This window comes from Heliangelus exortis, chromosome 5 (genome assembly GCF_036169615.1).
Source record: "Heliangelus exortis chromosome 5, bHelExo1.hap1, whole genome shotgun sequence".
Classification (NCBI taxonomy): Eukaryota; Metazoa; Chordata; class Aves; order Apodiformes; family Trochilidae; genus Heliangelus; species Heliangelus exortis.
The window spans coordinates 36,072,209-36,093,919 of NC_092426.1; the positions used below are offsets into that span (position 1 = coordinate 36,072,209).

A 21,711-nucleotide genomic window follows, 5' to 3' on the forward strand; every position below is an offset into this window, starting at 1 on the left:
AGTGATTCTGGACGCTAATGACATTGTATCCAAAATGACTTTGTAAAAGGATCAGACAGGCCAAAGTGTTTTTAATCCCACCATGTGGCCAAGAAATGGTTTTGCTTTCACAAATTTGCCGTAAATTGGTAAGAGAAAACCTTGAACTGGGGGGAGTATCTGTGTAGTGAAGTGTCCCTGCCTGGGTAGGCAGCATCCATTTGCTGTCAGTGACCACAACCACCTTCCAGCATCCCCCATTTCACCTCTGCCCAGCTGTAAGATGATGACACTCAGGTTGATTTAGCCTCTTTGTATGTGGTAACAACCTCTAATACCTGTTATGTAACACCTATTCCACACTGGCCTGCATGGGTGGATTCTTTCATTTCACATGAAGTGTGACTTGGTGTTGTTTATCTCAGTCTGAGGAGGATTAAGATAAACCACAAAAAAGGCATTCTTAGGATGGAACACATATCCACGAGGCAAGTCAGTGCTGAATGGCTGTTGCATTTTAAACTCACTCCTGAGCTTATTTCACAACAGCTTAACTTAATGAAAGAGACAATGGGGTGGGGGTGAACATAAGGGGTTAAAACAGTAAACGGCAGATGATTGCTGTAATCACCTTTGAGGATAACCCTGCTTGTGGAGAAAACAAAGACACCCTGTGCTAGGCAGGAGTGGAGTTGTACAGAGAATTCGAAACCCCATTTAATATGTTGGAAGTTTTCCCCACTTTTCCCTAAGTTATGAGTAGTCACTGAGATACACAACTTCTAAATGATCAGGGAGCCCTCCATTAATACACTTCATACTCTTTCCCTATTTGCTCATATAATGACATGTAACATTAATTTCTGAAACAATTATTTTTGTAATAGTTGTGCTGCCCTTCTCTTGCACAAATATGATGAGGCAAGTCAGCATTCATTCATTAATTCATTTTAATGCAGGCCTCCTACATACCAGATATGCCCATTGGAAACTATGGGGACACCTCCAAACCTGAAGACTTCTTTTCAGCAGATGACACCAGTAAGAAGTTGACCTGTCACTAGATCAACTGATACAAGTCAGGAAAAACAAACCCTGAAATATAAATTCCCTTATTAAGAAGCCTTTTTTTTTTAATTTTTTTTTTCTTTCCCTAAACCATGCCAGTTCAAATGACATTTCAACTTAGAAACACAAAGCTTAGTGTGTTATGGTGGCACCAATGTAAATTGGTCACTTAGACCTGCATTAAAGTGCTATGGGTAGAGCTACCATAACAGGCTTTGCCTGCCTTTATGCGAGAGGCAGATACCAAGTCATCAGGATCATTAGTCTGGAAGTTTTTCCAGTCTTAAGTGGCCACTTGAAGCTCTGCAGCATTTTCCACCGGCTCGGTGGCCAATTCACAGCCCTGTTTGCCTTTCCAGCGCGGTGACTCAGCGCAGCGTGGGGCGAGTGCTCGGTGTCATCACGTCTGGCAGTACCAGGACCTGAGCCCCAGCCCAGGAAAACTCTGACTCTTCAGTTATTCATCCTCTCGCAGCAGGTTCTTTCAGCGAAGATGCCTCTTCAGCTGCATTCGAGAAGAGCAAACGTACACACGTGGCATCGCCTCGAACACAGCGGCCACTTGACTGAAATTTGTGAGGCTGCAGCACAGCACTTGTGCCACATCCACCTGCACCGCCTCACCCGCTAGGACAAGCACCGAGATCTCTCTCGGTTTTACCCTCCAGCTGCAAGAAAAGCCGCTCAGGCGCTGCAAGCTGCCTCACAAGATGGACCACCAGCACCCAGCACCACCCACCCGCACCCATCAGCACCCACCAGCACCAGTACCACCCACCAGCACCCGCACCCAGAGCACCCCGGGGCCCACGTCTCTGCGGGCCAACCCCCGGCGCAATGAGGGGGCAAAACTGGAAACCTGCAGCCAGCGGGAGGCGATCGCCACCCACTACACCACCCCAGCAACCTGTCCGGGCCGGGCTGAGCCGGGCTGGCTCTAGGGCGGGCCCAGGCCCTGGCAGCTGTGCTTAGGCTGCCCTTGTGCAAGGCCTCTGCGCGCATGCGCACCGCGGAGCAGAGGCGGGGCCGCCCCGCAGGGAGGGTGCGGGAAGGCTGCGGGTCAAGGTGAGCGGCGTCAGGGTCAGGGGTGCGTGGTGGCCTCGGCTGCCAACCCTCACCGGGAGCGATGAAGGGGTGGGGGGTAGCGCGGCCCCGCCGGGCAGAGCGGGGCAGAGAGGCCCCGGGGGTCTTGTGGGACGCTCCGGTGTGTGCCCCCCGCCCCCGTGAGGAGAGTGTGGCTCGGAAACAGCGGTAAAACTGGGGAGGGCTGCGGCCATGTTCTGCTTGGGGAGGGAGGGAGGGAAGAGAAGGTGGCAGCGGCCGCCGAGCCCCTCCTGGCGTGGCAGGGCAGGACAGGACAGGACAGGACCCGACCGGACCTGACCCGACTCCTGCCCGCATTCCCCGCAGTCACCGTCACCTCGGGGCTGAGCGCTTCGTCGGGGCAGGAGCTCCGCTCTGAGGGGTTTGGGGAGTGCCCGGGCTCCAGGACTGAGTTCAGCTTTGCGGAGCCCCCCCGGGTGAAGCGGGGTTGAAGGGAGGGATCTTTTCCTCTGGGATTCCTCCTTAGCTCAGACATCAGGTGCCGCACCTATCAGTGAAACCCATCGTGGCTTCTGACCTCCGGGTTTCTCTCTCCTGAATTACTCTGTTTGCGGCTTCTGAAAGCGGTAATGAAGTGTCTCTTCTGGTGTCTCTTTCACCAGTGATTTCTGACTTGGGCTGGGGTCACACCCAGGGATAAGCAATACAGTCTCTCAGATTGCTCTGATGGGTGAGCCCGTATCAGTGGCTTCTTAAAAAAACATCAGGTGCTGCTTCTGCTGAAGTGATTGCTCCTTGCTCTCTGGCAGCAATCTCCATTCTCCTGGTCCTGAAAATCTGCTAAGAAAAAACAGGCCTTCCGTGTTGGTATTTTAAAATAATTTTCAGCTACTCTGATACAACACAACTATTTATTAAAAAAAAAAAAAAGCAAAAAAGCCCAATAGGTGGAATAGGTGGTACCTTGGAGCTTTCATCTTCTCTGACACTTAGATCTGCATAATTCACTTGTGTGTGTGTATATATGTGAGTGTATGATTACTGGAACTTTTGCTTTATTTCTTGCCCAAATTTGATAAAAAGCTAAAAGATATTAGGCTTCTTGGAATAAAAAAAAAAAAAAAAAAAAAAAAAAAAGCAAAATAATAAAGCCTGGATCAATATCCTACTACTATTGTCATTATTTTTCACATGTTTCTTTCTTGAGGAAAAGACTGCAGCCTGCCCTTGACCATTATAGTGCATCAGAGATTCCATGTAGAGAAGAGCATATGGGATGAACTTCACACTAGAGAATTCAGACATGAAACATTAAGAAATCTACATTTATGAGTTTTAGAGTTTTATTCATGAAAGTACTTATCTATTTATGGCATGCGTTTTTCTCCATTCACTACATTGAGTCTGGCTTCTACTTTTTGAACGCTTCAAATGTAGAGCTTCTTAGGGGTGTGTTGGAGGCCATGGTGCTTAATCCATTATATTTTCTTTTCCATTATCCTAACCTTTCCAGTTATCCTTGGTTCTGTCTCATTCATTGTTCCCAGTTTCTCCAGTTATCTCTCTCTGTTCTGTTCCTCTCTTCCCTGCTTCACTGGCCTTTAAATTGCTATTCTTGCCATGTTGCCCTTCTTCACACTGATTCCTAGCACAAGTCCTTCCCAGCTTTCCTTCCTGCATGTTCTTCATTCAGAGTCATTCATCCTTGAAATTTCTTTCTTTGAGTTTCCTCTGAGGATTGTTCCAAATGTTTTGAAACCAGAGTTTCAGAAGACTTCACTCTTACTTGTCCTCCATTTAGCTTGACTGTCTTCTTCCTCCATGCTGCCTGGGCCAGATACAGCACCAGATACCTTCTTGTTTTTTATTAGATTTTACCTGGCATGGGCTCTTAACAGCTTGGAAGCAGGTGAATCATTCTGGCAAAAGTGTATGGGACTGAAAAGTCTCTGATGGGCAGTCTCGGAAACAACAAGTTCTAGGAACCAAGCCTAGGACAAAAAAATGAGCATTTCAGTGGAAAGGAATTTATTTAATATTTTTAGAAGAAGCTATCATGTGTCTCTCAGCAAAAATGAGGTAAGGAAGGCAAGGGAAAAAACAGATAAGAATAAATCTGAGCTAAAACATACTTGAGACTCCCATGAAGGTTCTGCAGTTCTGATTAAGGTGCCTCCCTGATAAGGGAGTTCAGGTGATCTTGGCACAGAATCATGCTAAACCTTGTAGTTGTTTTTTTATTCCATTTGATTTAAAGAGTAAAACTAATTTGGTTTTTTGGTTTTGTTTGGTAAAATTAAATATAGTGAATACAGTTAAATACAGTAACCATAGCACGTTGCTTCCTGCAGGTCTTAAAAAAAACAAAAAGTCAAAAGCATCCTTCATGGCATCATGTGTTTATTGAAAAAGAATATGGATATGATACAAATCTCCTTTGTCTCACTTCTAAAAAACCCATTTTCTTTCTCTAAAATCTTACCTTAGTTTATGGTGCAAAAGGATGCTGCCCCCCACTTACTCTTTTTCATCAGTTCCGTGCTGTTTATAATGTGAGGAAAGTCTGATTGTTTCTTACTACGTTAAGTGAGCATTTCCTTATGTTTCTGACTTCCACTGTAAAGTGCAGTCATATTTAGAAGTAAATGTCCATCTCCAGGGTTGCTCTTTACTGTGACAGTTGTCACACAATGAGTGACAGTTCAGCTTCCAGCCTCACTTTCTGTCTTCCCACTCACAGTATCTGGAAGATTTTCCAATTAAATTAGTACACAGGCTTCTCAACCAAAAGCTGTGAAAATGACCTAGGAAATCAATAGCATTTTTGTTCTCTCAGAATGGCAGGCATTCAAAGTAGTAATCTAAAGCTCTGTATACATTTTCCATTTTCACCTTTCTATTCTGCTCTGTATTGCTTTTTCTTTTTTTACTAGGTTGATATATTTGGCTTTTTTCTTTAAAGAACCCTTTTTTTCTCTCTACTATTACAGAAAAAATATCTCAGTGTTAGGCAAAATAAAAATGCTTCCCATGTCTCTTTTCTTTTTCAGGTTGATTTTTTGTGTTTGCACAGTACAGGTACTTAGTTTCAGGACAACAGAAACTGTGTTATCAGTTGTGACAGAGGGGTTTTCTGTAAGGCCTGATCTGTGCAGCAATTCTGCCTACTCTGGCTGAAAACAGTGGATGAAACCTTTAACACCTTGTATAGATTTGATCTGAATATGAATAATATATGAATGATTTTCCCAGATTTTAGGTGAGCTGTCAGATCACCATTGGTTTATATTCATTGTGTTCTTGACTCATAATTTCTGCACAGAGCATTTCCATTAGTGGTTATAAACTTCAGCCAACTTCTCTATGTGTGCAAGTTGGTAGAATGTGGCTGCCCTTTGAAATTCCACTGGGCAGATCTGATACATTAATACTCACTAAATTAGCACAAATTCTCAGGTGTTAAGACAACTGCTCTGTGGATAACTGTACCACTTGAATATAATTTTCTTAGGCAAACGTTACCAGGAGGAATTTGGAATTTTGTTCTGAAAAATACTTTCTCAAAGAAGCCCAAAGTGGCATGCCCATGGGCATGCAGGAAGTCTGTAACTGGACATGATGATGAACCTAAGATTTGCCAAAATTTATCTAAGGCCATCATTCCTTTTGGGGTTTTACATGAGTGTATTTATTCCAAAGATGGTATCAGCTTTGAGTGTCAATTTTTTTTATTACTCTCTGTTAACTCCTGTATTTTCAGTGCTCATTTTTCATTTTCAAGCAGCAAGTAGTAACTTCATCAAAGTGTGGTGGGTTTTTTTTTTTTTCCTTTTGTTGCAACAAAGAACTCAGCAGGTCACTTATTTTTTACTGATGCCTGATGTGATCCTGTAGACACATTAAAGATCCATTTCTTCTCGTTTTTCTTGTAGCACCCTTGGGTGTTGAAAATGTGAAAAGAAACTAACTCTTGAATGATTTTCACCTAATAAGTACACTTTTCAAATGTGCACACAATCAAATGTTAAAACTCTTATCTGCTTTATGAAAATAAGAGTTTTAACATTTGATTGTGTGCACGTTTGAAAAGTGTACTTATTAGGTGAAAATCATAAAGTATATCTGCTTTATGAAAATACACTTTTGGTTTGAGTCAGTTGTGGGTTTTAGAGGCCAGGGAAAGGCCAGGGATGTGCCCATTCTCTCCTGATAACTTTTTAATTATGTTTTGCAGCACTCCAGGCTGTAGCTCCTGACGTCTGTGAGTGCTGTAATCTGAACACCAACAGTACCAACAGAAGGTTCTGTATTTTGCAGTGTTCACAGAGTAAGTGTGTTAGATAAGTAGTGATGATGTACTCTTCCTAGGCTTATCTGTTTAACTTCACTTCAATTTACTGTCCTTGTCAGCAAAATAAACATTATGACAAAGACATTTGCTATCACGTTTCATTCCTTAATGTCCTTGCCTCTTGTGGAGGTTGGTTATTTATGGCACTCAGCTGAGGATAGTTTTATATTAGCTCCAAAAGCATGTAGGAGCATGATTTTTCTCCTGTTAAATCAGATTGATTTCCTGTTAATCACTTGGGCATCTCAGGGTTGCAAGAACACAGATTTGCAGTCCTGTTTTAACGTGTTGAAGTTCAGGGAGATACTTTTCAATAAAACAGGTTAAATGGTGATCTGATTCTTTCTCATCTCTAGGCAAGAGCATTTCTTAGGAGAAAACCCACTGCTAATAGTGAGACTTCTTATTTCATGTGAAACATCTTGTACAACAATCACTTTTTATCATATTCCTGCATAATGCTGTTGCTGATGTGTGTGCTTTTTGTGGAATGGCACCTGACTTAGACATGCAGAGCTGCCTCTATGTCTTTTAGGTGGGAATAGAGTGTTCTCAGCCAGCACAGGAAAGCAAACCAAACCCAGCACATCTGCTGCAAGCTGGTAGGGGGTGGTGATGAGTTTAAAAGGAGCCCTTCTACTTTATAATTTCCAGTCTTAGAAGGCATTACTGTGATACTATATAAAAATCACAGCTTTAAAAGGATAAGCAGGGAATTCTTTATTCACAAACTTATTTATTTTACATTTGAGGACATGTGTTTTCCTTTGTAGAAATCCAGTGTGAAATTGCTGCAGGGATGATCATAGAGAGAGTGGTGCTGCATTCCCGCCCTGGTATGTATTTCTTTCCAATAAAGCAAAAATGTGGTTTTTTTTATAGCTGTCTAATGTGCCAAAATGCTGTGGGTAGAAACAGATGCTAACTTGAGATACTGACATTCATATAGCTTGATATTGCATTCAGCATTAAATAAAGTTTATTGTGAAGTGTATTTATTTAGTCTGTATATACAGGTTTCTAAACTCTTCTGTGAGAAAAAAAGTGTGATGCACAATATATGAGAAAACCCTAAGTGCAGGGACTCAAAGGGAAGAAAGGTTAGTAAGCATTGCCTTTTAGTTCTGACATTTGTCCTTTTTGTATTTTAAGAGATGACTATACCAAGGTATCTTGTTACTGTTCATTTTTTGTGTTCTTTTAGTAAATATTGCATCTTTTTTTCCATGTTTTAAAGTGTTTGCTTTTTAATTTACACTCTTGAAGGTTTGTTTACTTCCTTACTTACACAGTTGCCTTCTTACAGATGTCAGCACTGTATTTTGAATACTGAGTTTATAAATTGCCTGCTGTAGAAGACCCATATGTGTGTGTTAAATTCTGGGGGGAGTATTGTATACTTCTCAATTCCAAATAGTCCTAAAATCATAGAATCATAGAATGGTTTGGGTTGTACCTTCAAGATCCTCTAGTTCCAACCCCCCTGCCATGGGCAGGGACACCTTCCTTTAGACCAGGTTGCTCCAAGCCCCATCCAACCTGGCCTTGAATGCATCCAGGGATGGGGCAGCCACAACAACCTCTTCCACCATCTCAGCACCCTCACAGGAAAGAATGTTTTCTGATATCTAGCCTCAGTCTCCCCTCATTAAGTTTGAAACCATTTCCTCTTGTCCTCTCACTACACATCCATGCAAAAAGCCCTACCCCAGCTTTCTTGTAGTCCCCCTTCAGGTATTGGGAGGTTGCTATGAGGTCACCTCAGAGCCTCCTCCAGGCTGAACAACCTCAATTTCCTCAGCCTGGCTTCTTAGTTTAAAACTTAGCTGCTTAAAATATATGGTCATTTGGTACTGGCAAAATAGTGCACATCAGTTTTGTTATGTAAGAGAAGTCCCAATCCCTCCTTTCTTTTGAAAGGGTCTTTTCAGTACATAGAATATATAAAACCAATATTTGAGAATGTAAACAAATCTGCCCTTTGTTTTTAATTTGTCCTAAAATGGTGTGTAGCAAACATCATGGAAACTGTGAGGTCAGTGCAAGTACTGACAGTGGCCCAGGTAAGCTGCCAGATCAACAAGTCAGCAGTCTGGGTGGTGGCAGTACAACCATTTAAATCCTGGTTGGTGACACAAAACATGAAAGTTTGTCAGCAGCTTTGTGCCTCACTAAAGATACAACCTAACTTACTTAGAAATACTACCTTAAGAAAAATAAGGCCTTCCCATATTGAAACTCTGTATTGATCCATTTATTTGTTTCATTTTAAAATAATGGCAGGTAAGAATGGAGTGCCAGTGGCTGAGAACTTCCGAGTGGAACAAAGTACAATAGCAGATACAATCCAAGCAGGACAAGTTCGTGTTAGAACCTTGTATCTCTCTGTGGACCCTTACATGGTAGGTGATGGACATAGAGCTAAGCCAGAATGTGGCTTTTTAAAATATCCTCAATCACGTAGCTGTAATGCTGTTTAATACCAAAGTTATGAATTAGAGGAAAAATTAATCTCTAGTATAACTTAGTAATTATTTTCTTTCTAATGGACTTACACTGGAAAGGAATTTAGCATTAATGTGCCTGGGATATATATGTAGGAATATGAATGTAGGGCCATGAAGAGACTGTGAGCCCTGATATAGTTATGGATTTGTTTGTTTCAGCTTTTTCTGAACTTTGCTTTTTTATGTACAATTGTAAGCTTTTTTTTTTCTATGGAAGGAAGTATTTTTCAATTGAGGGAAGCATGGGTAAAAGAGGAAGAATATCCCATGATGAAGCAAGCAAGGGACATGATCAGGCAAAAAATTCTAGACACATAAAACACAAATTATTCAGGTGAAATGTTATTTAGCTATTTCCAGTTTTGTTGTTTACAAGTGAAAGTCAGATTTTTCTCTTTTAAGTGGGTGATGGGAGGACAAAAATATGTCAGTACTTTGTAAACAATGGCAACAGAGAGAGGAGTAGTAAATGAAACCATAACCAGCACTTGCAGGAATCATGTAGTAGGGAGTGTAGGAATCATGTGGTAGGGAGTGTTGAAGGTTGAAATGGAAGTGAAGCTTGGAGGAAAACCAGACAGACCCAGTCCCCTTGTATGTAAAAGTTTGCTATAAAGAGAATTCTGATAATTGCTTCCCTGCAGAGTTGGAGATGGGAGAAAAAAGCCAGCCTTAATGTCAGGAAAGTAGGTTTAGCTTGGGAATTAAGGAAAAGTTTAAGAATCCTGAAGTACTAACACAAGTTATAGGTGTAGATATGTTGAAACAAACTCAGATTTCAAGATGTTTCATTAAGGATCTCTCTGTCAGGGGTGGTTACATATATTTGACTGTTCTTCAGTGCATAGGCATGGACTAAATGACCTGTGGGCTTTTTTTTTCAATCCTACCTTTCTAAGATTTGTCCAGTTCAGGATTTCTGTTGGACCCAAGCTGAGTTGTCTTCAGTTGCACAGCATCTATAGAACATGTTTGCTTTGGTAATGGTCCTGCAGGAGGTGAGAATGGTCCTTTTGTACCGAGCAGACAAGTGGAAAGAGGGATCCAAGAAAAGCCGACGAATATTTGAGTCTTACTGAGAAATTTTTGAGTAGCCCTTTGTGCTGGAATTTTTAAACCTCTCCCATCCTCAGCTTCGCTGGAACTCGTGTTCCACCAGAGCCTCTGATTAAATCCCTGTCTTTCAGCGCTGCCGAATGAATGAGGAGACCGGCTCGGATTACCTCCTGCCCTGGCAGCTGTCTGAAGTTGCTGATGGTGGGGGCATTGGGGTTGTGGAGGAGAGTAAGCACGATAACCTTGCCAAAGGAGACTTTGTAACCTCCTTCAGCTGGCCCTGGCAGACTGTGGCAATTCTAGATGGAAGCTTGCTACAAAAGGTAATGTGCATGCAAAGCCCTGGTTGTCGCTATTTTATTTAACAAAACATTTTTATTTTTTAAAAGTATTGGCTAATTATGCTGTTTCTTAGTCAAAAACAAGCCTGTGTTATTGAAGCAACCAGTTCTCAAAAGGCAGATGAACTCACAGGTGGAAACACCTCTATTAATTTATCTCTTAACAAAGAAAATGTCCATTTTTTTCTTGGTTACCAGACATGGCAGTATTATTTCAATTGTTTTTGTTAATAAGTATTCCTGAAACTGCTTTTGTTAATTCATTATGTTAATTATTCTAATTCTGGTGGAGGCTCCTGATCCATGACAGTGTAGTCATAAGACACAAAAGGCTTTAGATATATTTAATTAAGTGTATTTCACTCACATATATTAATGAAAGCTTTTGCTTGAGATTTTATGTCTATAGAAGACAGGGTATTTAATATTAAGTGTGAAGTGGAGAGGTGACAGTGTGTTAGGGATATTGTGTGTGTAGGATCATAGAATCATGTGTAACACAGACTATCCTTATGTAACCCAGAAAATTATTGTAGTGTGTAGAATGTTTACTTTCCAATAAACTGCTTCTTTTAGGACCCTTTGCCACTGATGTACAATCACAGTATTTGATAAAGCAGTGCTGTTTTATCCTTTATGCTAACATAGGGATAGTCCACAATTGCTGGAAGCTTCTTATCTCCCAACTGTTTTTTGACACCTCCATAATTTCAATTTTGGTGAGTGACTTTGTTTAAAAACTTTTTCTAAAACTGTGGAAATATCTGTGTTTGTATAAACTTGTTGTTAGGGTAGAGAGAGTTTCTAGATAGCTTGTCCCTACCAATTGTCCCTTTTCTGGTAAATACCCTTAATTAGGCTTCTACCCTCAAGACGACCGAAGAGCAAACAGCAAAACCTCACTTTAAAAAGAAATTAACATCACCACACGTTTCTGTTTTGTAGCTCATTCCAGAGCTTGTGAATGGACACCTCTCCTACTTCCTGGGGGCAGCTGGCATGACAGGACTGACAGCCCTGCTGGGTATAAAGGAGAAAGGACACGTGGCTGTGGGTGCCAATCAGACCATGGTGGTGAGCGGCGCAGCCGGTGCCTGTGGCTCCTTGGCTGGCCAGGTAGGCAAACTCTGTTACCAAGTGTATCTTCATAAAAATCCTGGTTACTACATGCACGGATAAAATAACTGGAAAACATGAGAAGCTATAACTCCAGGGAAAGGGCCAGTTTCACAAATTTGGCCCTCAGAAAGTTTTGAAGTGTAAAACTTCAGTTTCACGAGACACCGGGAGAGGGAAGAACAGCCCAAGGTGATTCCTTGTCTCTAGCACAAATGAAGTGGATGGTATAAATACATGTATTTACTATATATTTATATAGTAGGCTGCCATTTGAACACAGTCTTTGGGTTGACTGGAGACTTTAATTTTTTTCTCCTTTAGAAAACAGTCAGAAAAAAACCATAGTAAACCCTTTTTCATCTTGTGTTCTTTAGAGTTCTGAGATTTACAGCCCTCCTGTCCTTCTCAGCTTTGAAGAACATGTCACAGTGCATTTGTGTGTGTGTATGTCTAGAAATATAGGCACACATATATATACACACAAGCACAATGGATATTAAGCAAGTTTAAGCCTTACTTAAGCATGTTGAACTGGATGATTTTGAAGGTCTCTTCCAACCAGAGAAATTCTGTGATTCTTATTTAAAAAGAGGAGCTGTGAAGAAACAATGCATAAGCAAGTCTATGAAGAATATATTTAAATCAATTAATGTCCAGTCTTTTTGGCCTTTTATCAACTGTGTTATGGTACTTGGCAGATGGTGATTTTACACTGTATTTGGCTCTCCAGTACTGAGAGTCACTGGTGGCTCCATGGACTAAACCTACTGCTGTTTTAGAGTTTGGGAAGGTGGCAAATTTTGCTTCTGCCTGCCCATTCTCTTGGTGTGAGTGGGGAATGACAAGAGGAAATTGTTTCACATGAGATGGGAGTGTGGAATGAACTTTGCTGCCTTCAGGCCCCCTTCCTCCCACTGCTACCTTTATCCAGATGAATAATCTAACTTCTCTATTCTTTGTTTTTTGTTTTTGTTTTGTTTATTTAGTTAGCTTTGGGGTTTTTTTCCTAACTGTGCCCCTACAGATTGGCCATCTGGAGGGCTGCTCTAAAGTGGTGGGGATCGCTGGCACAGATGAAAAATGCTCCATTTTGGTCCAAGAAATGGGGTTTGATGCTGCTATCAATTACAAGAAGGGGAATGTGGCAGAACAGCTCCGTGAACTCTGCCCAGGTGGTGTGGATGTTTACTTTGACAACGTTGGTGGAGACATCAGTGATACAGTTATAAGCCAGGTGATTATACCAGCTGTGGGGTTGATTCTACTCATTGTTGACTGCATGCCTAGCTTTCAATTAATTAATACTGGAGACCAGCCCACAATACAGTCATTTCCTCTTCACTGATCTAATCCAGGTGGTGATCCTGGTCCCAGGAGAAATCAGGTATTTGGAATCAGTGTCTGTCTCTTGGGCTAGCCTGGCAGTGTAGTCATAGAAAGAAAATCTGTGCTTCTAGTCTCTTGCTTCTTTGGCCAGGAGACTTGGTAATAGTCTGAAACCCTTGTCTATCAGTAGAGGAATCTTGTGTTTTGTCAGCTTTGGTTTTCTGGCTTCACCAAAACCAACTCTTGTTGGCCACCACGAAGACTTGTGACCAGCCCTCTTCACTGTTAATGTGAAACCACTCTGTCTCAAGGCAGAGGTGGCAATGCTATCTTTGGGACCTCTAAAACCACAGCTGTATCCAACTTCTTTGTCATATTGCCCCTTTCTTCCTGACAAAAAGGGCACGTGGTAAGGTAACAGTTTCTTCTGTTCCTTGTATTTGATGCCTTTTGAAATTATGTATAGGTTGTATACCATTTATTTTTCCACTGTTGCCCTGCATTTCTCTCTCTGAATGTTGTCATGGGTTGAATGGACCTGCCTGCAAGTATTCCATTCTTTTTCTAGGAAATGTGGCTCTAAATAAGGATACCCATGTCAAAAATTTGCGTTATAATATCTGGAAAATTTAGGGTCTGGCACCAGGGAATGTAATTTTTCTCACTTTGTGTTATCCAAAACAGATGAATCAGAACAGCCATATCATCCTGTGTGGACAGATTTCTCAGTATAACAAAGATGTGCCTTATCCTCCTCCCTTGCCTCCTGACATAGAAAAAATACAGAAAGAAAGGAACATCACAAGGTACATTCCTCCTCCAGAAGTTGTGACCAAGTTCCAAGTAGATTGTCTGTGTAATATTGTGACTGATGTTTGGGAGAGAGTATGTAGCTCCCCAGTGTTCCATGTGTACATGGAACAGAATGTAGAAAAAAGGAAATTATAATTTCAATGTAAGTAAACCTTTTCTCTTACATTTCTCTCTAAACCTTTTCTCTTACAGCACAAAAAAAATGGGAAAAGTTGGGGTTTTTTTAAATGTTTTGTGCTTGATTGATTTAGTCCTGGAGTCTGGCAGATTCTTCACCATGAGGGAAGGTATGGCCAGGGTTCTGTTCTCAGATGTTTGGCTGAGTGCCTTCTCCCCAACTGTTCAGGCAGTGAGAAAATTAAAGATTTTTCAAAGTAAGGATGCAGCTAATGCAGTGATTGTACTGAAATTGCATTTTTAGTGCTTGGGGTTTTATTAGATAATGAGACTGTAGATGTGCCTTATATACATGTAAAACACAGATTTTTCTTACAACTGAGAATTTCTGAATCTCACGATTCAGGTGTAGCTAAAGCAGAGATGTGAAGTAAAGTCTTAAGAGATTTTACATTCATTGCATTGCAAGATGCTGGGGGGACTTGATTTTTGTGCAAAGGGATTTACATCTTCTAATTAAAATTCCTTTTGCAGCTCCTGTAGTCTGCACTTTTAAAAAATGGATAAAAAAGGAAGGTGTAGAAAGGCAAAGGGGAATTTAGTACATTGCTATGAGTTTTTGTTGGATTTGATGACTGTTTCATTTTCTGGATTGCTATAGGTGGCTGTGACAGGAGGGTATGCAAAATTTTGGGGAACCTGAAAGTTAATTTCCACTTGCCATCTAGTTGTAGGCCCACTAATTATTCTCCCTAGCACAAAAAAACAAACCAAACCAACAAAAAACAAAAACAAAAAAGAAAGGAATAGTCACATTTTATGGACATCTACTTCTGGAGCTACTACTTGATTTTTTGCTATTCTCTCTTGAACAGAATTACTTGTCTGAGACTGATGTTGCTGTCTCAGCTGGCAAAGCCCTGAGCTGTGTCTCATTGCAGTAAATACTCACAATCCTTCAGTTTCAATAATGCTCTTTCCTGAAAAGATTTGTAAAGATTTCAAAATATGCTTACCAAGCTTTCTTAAATCAAGGCTCACTCTTTTTTTTTTTTTTCACAGGGAGAGATTCTTAGTGTTGAACTATATGGACAAACAAGAAGCTTGTATATTACAGCTCTGTCAGTGGATCCAAGAGGGTAAACTGAAGGTAGGAACTTTAAGTCTGTAATCTGTGGCCTGTGATGCTGTCTCCTTAGATCATGCTCTGATTACAAGAAGCCCAATTGCTTTGTCCTTGGCTCTCTTACCATGCCTCAGATTTGAACAGATTTTCTTACTAACACTTGAGCATACTTGAAGGCTTATTAGGGAGCACTGTTTTAGGAGATATCTGCTGAGGATGTGACTGTAATATTCTGTGATTACATCCTGCCAGACTGCAAGTGTTTCTTTGGCTTTAAGGAATCAAACCTTCAAATACACTCACTTTAAAATTTTTGATTAGTGCCCTGAAGGCTTCTGGGGATCTTGTCTGATATTTTCTTTCAAGCTTATGATCACCATTTATTTTTTTGTGATAGGTGCTTTATCCATCCCATCCCTGTGAGGTCTGTCATTAAATGACTTTCTGATTCTTCAGGTGATCCTTAAATTTTTCTAGGGAAAATCTTGAGACTTGACATTTTGGCAGGGGCAGGGATATTCTAATTCTCATTGAAGCATTAAATTGCCTGCAGGTTTATCTGAAAGGATTCACTACTCTTGAAAGAATCTGGCCCAAGCAGAGCCCTGCCCATTGTAGCTAGACAATCCTTGAGATTTTTGTAGTTTCTGTGGAAGTTTTGTGGCATGTTTCTAAGAAATGTTGAACTTTGAAGAAAGCTAAAAGGACTTGTTTGCCTTGACAGGTCAGAGAGACCGTGGTAGAAGGCTTAGCAAACATTGGTGGTAAGATTTGCACTTGATTTTCTATGAATAATAATCTGATTAAATACAGTGACAGAATAGGTTAAGTGCCTCCTTTGTTTCATTTGCCAATTCAGATTTTTGTATTTTATCTAAAATATTATTTTTATAATAAAACTTCTTACAAGGTTTTAAAAAGTTATGCAAGAAGATTTTTTTATGTCAAAACCCCCTGTTGAATATAGATTTTAAGATTGTTTGTTTGTTTTACTGGTGTGATAGGGAGTGAATTCTTAAACTTCTACCTTAGCAGCTGATGATAGTCACAGATTTATGGCACTGCTCATTTCTTAGAACTTGAAAGAAAATGGTATTTTGGAGACCTGGAACTTAGCCTTTTAAAAAAAACAAACTATGTTTGTTACTGCATTTCCTAACAGAAAAAATAAACTGAAAAGTACACACAAGAAAAGGAAAAGCATATTAGCAATTGCTTAACACAGTAGGAAATAATTTCTTTTAAAGAAACAAAATAGTCTAGAAAAATAGACTAAAAAATCTGTAACACAGAAAATACAAAGATGAAGGGGACCTTGTGATTCCAGTGGGACAATGCTGGAGAGCAAGGTGATAGAAGAGGTTCCATAAAAATGCTTCTCTTTCAAATAAAAGGGAAGAGTGTGATTTAGATCTACTCTTTAGTTCCACAAGGTTGGAACCAGTAGAATTGATAGTCAAACCATATAGATTTATTTTTATTCTAATCATTGCTACTTGCTGGTATAAATAACTATTTTGAAGGAGTTTGATCAAATCTAGCAGTCGTATTTCATACTTGATTCACTCACAGATTTATTAATTTGCACCAGCCGCTGGTGCAAATACTTATACTACTTATACTTATTGTATTACCTAGAATATTTATAAACCTTTTCCTTTCACAAAAGTTTGTGGAACACACAGGATTTGTGTGGTCTCCAGTCAATATTTGGTGTTTGTATGGCATATCCCTAAAGCAGCAGATGTAATTGTTACCTTGTATATGGGCTAAACAGTTGCTTACAAATCAGCTTTTAAAATGATTACACGAAACTGCCCTTCACAGTTTATTACAGAACTTTTTTCCATCTGAATCTGGGGAGCTGTTTAATACGTTGGCTTCTTTTTTGAAAGTATCTTGGCACATTCTGCTTGACACTAATTTATTTCATTATTTCTCTTGAAGCTGCTTTCCAGTCCATGATGAGTGGAGGCAATATTGGAAAACAGATCGTCTCAGTTTCTCAGTGAAAATTACTGCTTCATGAAAAAGAATTGGATTCTATCTCTTAACTGCAAGTTTTTACTTACACTAATTTCTGTTTTCTTAAATAAACCATTTTGGTTTTTTGTATGTACTGAAAGCAGAGATTCTGAGATGCTAAGGCAGACCTGTGCTAATAAATTGAATAGAATCTGAAACAGGAATTCACTCATTTATACTGGAAATGAGTTATATTTCTTTGACATGATTTTGATAGTTGCCAGCTAGCACACTTGCAAGTATTTTGTGGGTATTGGTTTGGACTTTAGAACATCCTAGGAATGATTTCCCATAAGCAATATTTTATGAGCCACCTGCTTTTGCTCATTAGAACAATTTCCTAGTGTAAATGTGCAGCATTCCCAGGCTGGTTTGTCTCAGTGCCCAGTAACTTCTCTAGGAATTTTTAATGTACTAGTATAAGTTTGCCCTGCCAATCTGACTGATCATTTTGAAATTTAACTGTTCTCATTTTCACAGAGAATTGCAATGAAAAAAATCAGTTTCTGGAATTAAAGGTCTTTAATAACAGAAATATTTCCATTTTGCCATCTGGAACAAATTTCTACTGATCCATCTGTCCATTTCTCTGTATTGTAGAACTGTATCCCCTGTTTTCAGAGCACTTGAAACCCATTTCAGTTTCAGTCCCATCTGCAACCAATCTGCAGCTGGGGTTGTTCAGCCTGAAGAAGAGAAGACTCTGGGGGGCACCTTATTGCTGCCTTCCAGTGTGTTAAGGGAACCTGCAGGGAGGCTGGAGAGGGACTTTTCATAAGAGTGTCCAGTGATGGGACAAGGGGAAGTGGTTTTGAACTGAAGGAGAATAGGTTTAGACTGGATATTAGGAAGAAACTCTTTAGTACAAGAGTGGTGAGACTCTGGAACAGGTTGCCCAGAGATGTTGTGGATGCCCCCTCCCTGGAGGTGTTCAAGGCCAGGTTGGGTGAGGCTTTGAGCAACCCTAGGTGAGAGGTGTCCCTGCCCATGGCAGGGAGGTGGAGTAGATGAGCTCTTCAGGTCCCTTCCAACCCAAGTTGTTCTATGAAGAGTGTTTTTACAGTGAGACCATTAGTATTGCCATTGCTGCTCAGTTAAAATAGTATCAGTTTTAATTAGGAACAGAAGGTCCTCCATTGAATTTAGGGCTTATTTGTGTGTTTGTCTAATTGAAAGTAAATATATGTGGTACTCAGGGGGGATGGTATCACCTGGTGCTTTCCTGTTTTATTCCACCCTTGATACTGACCTCTTCCTACGTTGAAGTTTCAGCATCCTAATTCTTGGATGTTGAACACCATGCATTTCTGTTTGGTTTCCTTCAGTCTATCAGTTTTGTTTTCATTTCAGCAGGCTGTTCTGTGAAAAAATGCCTTTTATTCTTAAAGCTGAAGACCCTTCTGTTGTAACTCCAGACTTCTTGGAAGAGAACACAGAGTAGTAGCCAAAGCAAGCTAATTAAATATCTGTATATTTCAAGAGACTTCATCTATGAACTGTGATGACTTTGTGTTGTATTTATGTAAGAAAGCATAACAATAACCACTGCTGAAAAGGTTTTAGAATGCTTTCCTTTCATATGTTACAGGTGAAGGCCTCAGTCTGACACATTTATGCTTCCAGAGTTACATTTACTTGTCCAAAGTACAAATTTTGTACTTCTGAACAGTGCTGAAGAGCTGCTCCAGGGTGAGCTCATCTCTGGCACTGAGAGCTGATGCAGCTTCTGGGAATGACAGTCTTCCAGGAAGTTATTTTTCAAAACTGAAGCAAAATATGATAACATTATAAAATTCCCAGGACTATTAATTTTACAGCAGTTGCTTACTAATCCACACAAGTTGTAAGCCTATTAAGAGCTGATGATGTGAGGGGTGATCCAGAGTGAGATCATGCAGATTGCAGCAGCATTCCTGTAGTTAGGTAAGCTATCCAGGGCAATATGGGCTCTATCAGCATTAGTCAAGAGGGCAGTACAGATCATTATTACATCAGCATTAGTCAGATAGATTTAGAGAAAAAAGAAAAAAATAAAAATGGGGACAGTCAAAGTAAGCCTCATCCTGGTACCCCAGGATTCTCACAGAAGTGTTTCTTTACTTCAGCCTGGCACATGTTACCTCTGAAGAATAAATAAAAATCAAAGGGAGAAAAAGCTTTAAACCATGTGCCCACAGTTGTAAAAAAAAAAAAATAAATTAATTAATACATCTTTTTTCACCTTGTCATACTTTCTTGATTATTTTAATAGTGTGACTCTTCAGCAATCATGTATTTTGCACTAGAGGAGAGATCTCATTGAGCAAAGAGTGACAGCTGGCAACAAAAATCCAAGATGCTTTGGAGTTAGCAGATGGATGGTCACTGGCTGCAGAAGCACCAGCATTTATCCCATGAAGCTTTACCTTACAAAGAGAAAGTTTCTAAGACCTTAAGCAAGCGTGAGTTTGGAGTACGAGTTGTGTGACAACAATGAGTAGAAGTTCAGCAATACAATCTTTATAAATAAGCAGTTCTTGTTTCAAAAGGTAATAAACAGCACTGGGCAGAGAGACTTTTTATCTTTGAGCCAATCTTCTGCTTGTTTGTACTTAGTAGTTTTATGCACTACCACTGCTATCCCTTCCCCCTGTGTACCTTGAACACTTGGTTTTGGCTGTGCTGTATTTAATTTTCTTCCCTTATGCTTTCTTACCCTGCACCCCCCCCCTCCTCCCCTTTTCCTTCATTTATTTTAGTTCACCATGTTTCTTCCCCTCTCCACTCTTCCATAGATGGATCTCCTGGTGTTTTAGTGCTAGGATGGTTGTTTTCTGTCAGGATATGGAAGACATCAGCAATGTCATGAATAGAGCTTGCCAGTCAAGCTACTATAAACTACTACTAAACAAGTAGTTTAGTACTTGTTTACTAAACAAGTAGTTTAGCTACTTGTTTACTACTAAACAAGTACTAAACTACTACTGTAGTTCATAGTAGCTGTTGCAAAAGTGGGGAGAGCAAAGGCAGATGCCTTTCAAATAGCTTCACCTCCTTATTTTGTATTTTAATCCATTGATTGTGGAAGAAGCTGTTGCAGGATTACTTAGTCCTGTTGTTGTAATGTAGCTCTCCTGTATTGCTGCACTGCCTGTCTCTTTTCTGGGTTCTCTTCACAGTGGGAAGTGTGTTGGTGCAATCAGTCCATAAGCAGAATGCCAGGTGATAAAAGAAGACCATGGGCAGATGGCATATCCTGCAGTAGGAAAGGGTAACAGCAGCTGGAAGAAGCTCCAACCCGAGAAAATATTTTGTGAGGCACAACTGTGAACTCTTTGGGAAAAGTACAGAAAGAAGCAGAAATTAGTCCAGACTTCTTAGCTGCAGGAGCAAGGAATTTTGCAACCAGAAAAGTATCTTAAATAGCAAAATTTGGTTTTGTCACAGCACTCTGGGGAGTACTGGTAAGAGGATGGCTGAAGAGGTCGGCAGCAGGACTGAAAGAAGACTGAAAGGATGAAGGAGAAAAGCAGTTTATGCAAAAACAGGGAGGTGCAGTTTGTTTTTATACAAGACAGGACAAACGGTGAGAGAAAATAGTAAAGTTTTTATGGGCTATGGGTCTACTCTCCTCTGCTCCACTCTCTTCTTGGACTGGTTTCTCTGGATCTCTGACACGTCCCTGCAGCCCCCATTTCTCTGTTAGAAGGACCCTTCCTCACCCCATCCACCACTATTTGCTTTCCTTTCCTTCACAGGCTTGGGAAACGTGGGAAGGGAAGGTTAAGGATGAAGGACCAACCCTTGGTAGGGTGAAGTTTGGCCAGGAGCCAGCATGGTTGGACTTTCTCCAGGTTCTGGGTGTGACTGGAGCAGCACAGGACACTGTCTGCTGGTGCTTTCCTGCTGGGATGGTGCTGCCTTTGTCCCTCTCTCCCAGAGTAGTACCAACCTCTCTCTTTCCACACTAACACCACCATTGGAAAGCTCTATGGGCAGCAATGAGCATTCCAAGCTGGAACAGCCCCTTCTGTGTCCTTGGGCCAGGCAGCCTGCATGAGCCTTGGGTGCCCTGCAGGCTGCTGTCTCCCATCTTTGCTTCAGCCAGATCAGAAAGAGGATCTTTGAACTTTCAGGTTGAGGTTTTTTGTGGGGTTGTTGGTGTTTGTTTTGGTTAGGTTTTTTGTATTTTAATTTTTTTTAGTATGCTGCAGTGGCGATGAGGCCAGAATTTTTCTTTCTAAATAATTATATCAAGTGTTCTTTTAGAGTAGTTTCAAACAGGAATTAAATATTTTAAATGAGCTCCTCTATGCAAATTAAAAGAAGCAACAAGCCAAGCCAACAAACCCTGCAGAGCAGTGTAACAGAGCATTTATACTATGAAAGAAGGATTTGTCACAGATGATACTAATCTCTGCCACTAGCATGCAAAGTACTTAGGCAGTCTGGTTCCATGATCTGCCACTTGCTTTGCTCCCTTTGTGTAGATCTGATTTGTCTTCTCAGCAAACAGCTTGGGAAGGGTACTCTTCACTTCAAAACACCTCTGTACTCTCTTGGATACCCCAAAACAGCCATGCAGTACTATCTTAAAGATATGCCAGAAGTAATGAATGCTAAAGCCATTTGGTCCTGTTCAAGTAAAAGAAGTTAATAAATAAATCTTTATATTCATAAACTGGAAAAACATGTCAGAAACCATGTAATGCTGTGAGGAATTGATGCCAATTGCTGTAAATTCTAAAATACAGCACAATGTTTGTTACCTTTGCAGTAGAAATGTTGCTTTACAGTGTGCAGAAAAGCTTAACTTTGAAAGAGGACCAAACCCAGGCAATTTATCAGGACAACACAGGG

At 40.5% G+C, this 21,711-nt stretch overlaps 1 protein-coding gene and 2 long non-coding RNA genes across 5 annotated transcripts; 1 reads left to right on the forward strand and 2 right to left on the reverse strand.

Moving 5' to 3' along the window:
- Window positions 1–911: 911 nt before the first annotated feature.
- Window positions 912–2,044, reverse strand: LOC139796488 (uncharacterized). Its single transcript, XR_011726036.1, has 2 exons — window positions 1,907–2,044; window positions 912–1,552 (listed from the first exon to the last, which is right to left on the reverse strand). It is a non-coding gene; the product is annotated as an uncharacterized lncRNA (long non-coding RNA).
- Window positions 1,996–17,041, forward strand: PTGR2 (prostaglandin reductase 2). 3 transcript variants are annotated; one of them, XM_071744587.1, is made up of 10 exons: window positions 1,996–2,112; window positions 7,216–7,278; window positions 8,726–8,844; window positions 10,137–10,328; window positions 11,292–11,462; window positions 12,490–12,699; window positions 13,476–13,597; window positions 14,784–14,871; window positions 15,572–15,611; window positions 16,795–17,041. In XM_071744587.1, the coding sequence occupies exons 2-10, from the start codon at window positions 7,242–7,244 to the stop codon at window positions 16,857–16,859; spliced, it is 1,044 nt and encodes a 347-aa protein (XP_071600688.1). In that variant the 5' UTR covers window positions 1,996–2,112; window positions 7,216–7,241; the 3' UTR covers window positions 16,860–17,041. The 3 variants fall into 3 exon arrangements, with proteins under 3 accessions (XP_071600688.1, XP_071600689.1, XP_071600690.1); XM_071744588.1 differs by lacking the exon at window positions 1,996–2,112 and adding an exon at window positions 2,169–2,717; XM_071744589.1 differs by lacking the exon at window positions 1,996–2,112 and adding an exon at window positions 2,240–2,298.
- An 885-nt stretch (window positions 17,042–17,926) lies between these two features.
- LOC139796489 (uncharacterized) lies at window positions 17,927–20,144 on the reverse strand. The gene is made up of 2 exons (XR_011726037.1): window positions 19,826–20,144; window positions 17,927–19,739 (listed from the first exon to the last, which is right to left on the reverse strand). It is a non-coding gene; the product is annotated as an uncharacterized lncRNA (long non-coding RNA).
- Window positions 20,145–21,711: the final 1,567 nt, after the last annotated feature.